The 1250-nt window shown below is 58.3% G+C and overlaps 1 protein-coding gene across 1 annotated transcript in view; it reads right to left on the bottom strand.

The window, feature by feature from the left end:
• Window positions 1–1173, bottom strand: part of PPP1R10 (protein phosphatase 1, regulatory subunit 10) — a gene marked incomplete at its 3' end in the record, with an annotated part of 4665 nt that extends 3492 nt beyond the window's left edge. The window contains exons 1-3 of the mRNA XM_010002627.1: window positions 1067–1173; window positions 903–989; window positions 563–798 (exon numbers count right to left, since the gene is read on the bottom strand). Of these exons, the coding sequence (XP_010000929.1) occupies window positions 563–798; window positions 903–989; window positions 1067–1173 (430 nt within the window). The remainder of the gene's footprint in view (window positions 1–562; window positions 799–902; window positions 990–1066) is intronic.
• Window positions 1174–1250: the final 77 nt, after the last annotated feature.

Here is a 1250-nt window from a genome sequence, read left to right as displayed (position 1 = left end):
CCTGGGGGGGACACAAGAGCCATCGAGGGGGGACAAGTGACACTTAGGGGGGTATAAAAAGCACTGGAAAGGACCCAAAAGCCACCCAAGGGGGACTAAAAACAACCTGGGGACACAAAGAAAGCACTAGAGGGGACAAAAGCCACCTTGGGGGGGACAAAAGGCACCCGGGAGGGGACCCAGAAACCACCAGGGAGGGGACAGAAGCCACCCAAGGGAGACAAAAGCCACCAGGGAGGGGACAAAAGCCACCCAAGGGAGACAAAAGCCACCAGGGAGGGGACAAAAGCCACCAGGGAGGGGACAAAAGCCACCAGGGAGGGGACAAAAGCCACCAGGGAGGGGACAAAAGCCACCAGGGAGGGGACAAAAGCCACCAGGGAGGGGACAAAAGCCACCAGGGAGGGGACAAAAGCCACCAGGGAGGGGACAAAAGCCACCAGGGAGGGGACAAAAGCCACCAGGGAGGGGACAAAAGCCACCAGGGAGGGGACAAAAGCCACCAGGGAGGGGACAAAAGCCACCAGGGAGGGGACAAAAGCCACCAGGGAGGGGACAAAAGCCACCAGGGAGGGGACAAAAGCCACCAGGGAGGGGACAAAAGCCACCAGGGAGGGGACAAAAGCAGAAGCCACCAGGGAGGGGACAGAAGCCACCCCGACCTGCTTGAGGTGGTCGACAGTGAGGGGCAGGTGCTGCAGGGTGAGCAGGATCTGCTGCAGGAAGGGGACATTGTTGGAGGCCTTGGAGGTGGTGAGCCAAGTGTTGAGCAGCTTGTAACCCCCAATCCTGATGAACCTGAGGGGCAAACAGGAGGGAAAATCCCATCAGGAGGAGGGTGAACCCCCCAATCCCACTGCTCTGACCCCCCAAAGTGCCCCCCACAAGGGGGTTGGTCTTACTTGACCAGGATGTCCTGAGCTCGTGTCTGCAGGAGGATGTTCAGGTAGATGCAACGACTCACCAGCTTCTGGGAGTCCTTCATTAAGCTAATTAAAGAGAGAGACGTTAAAGACCCCCCCAGGTGCCAGTGACAAAGTGGGGGGTGGGTATTTTGGGGACTTACTTGAAGATTTTGGTGATTCCATCCATACTTTTAACCTCCCCATCCCGGCCCAGGAAACAGTCCAAGCCCTTCAGGAGCTCCTTGGGGTCGATGGGGCCTGAGCCCATGGCAGGAAAACCCTGAGGGGGGGGCAAAAAATAGAGAGGGGGGGTTAGGAAAGAGGTGACAACCCCTTGTACCCCCC

Source organism: Chaetura pelagica, unplaced genomic scaffold, assembly GCF_000747805.2.
Source record: "Chaetura pelagica isolate M959 unplaced genomic scaffold, ChaPel_1.0 scaffold2461, whole genome shotgun sequence".
Taxonomy (NCBI): domain Eukaryota; kingdom Metazoa; phylum Chordata; class Aves; order Apodiformes; family Apodidae; genus Chaetura; species Chaetura pelagica.
This window is presented reverse-complemented; position numbering and strand designations above follow the sequence as displayed.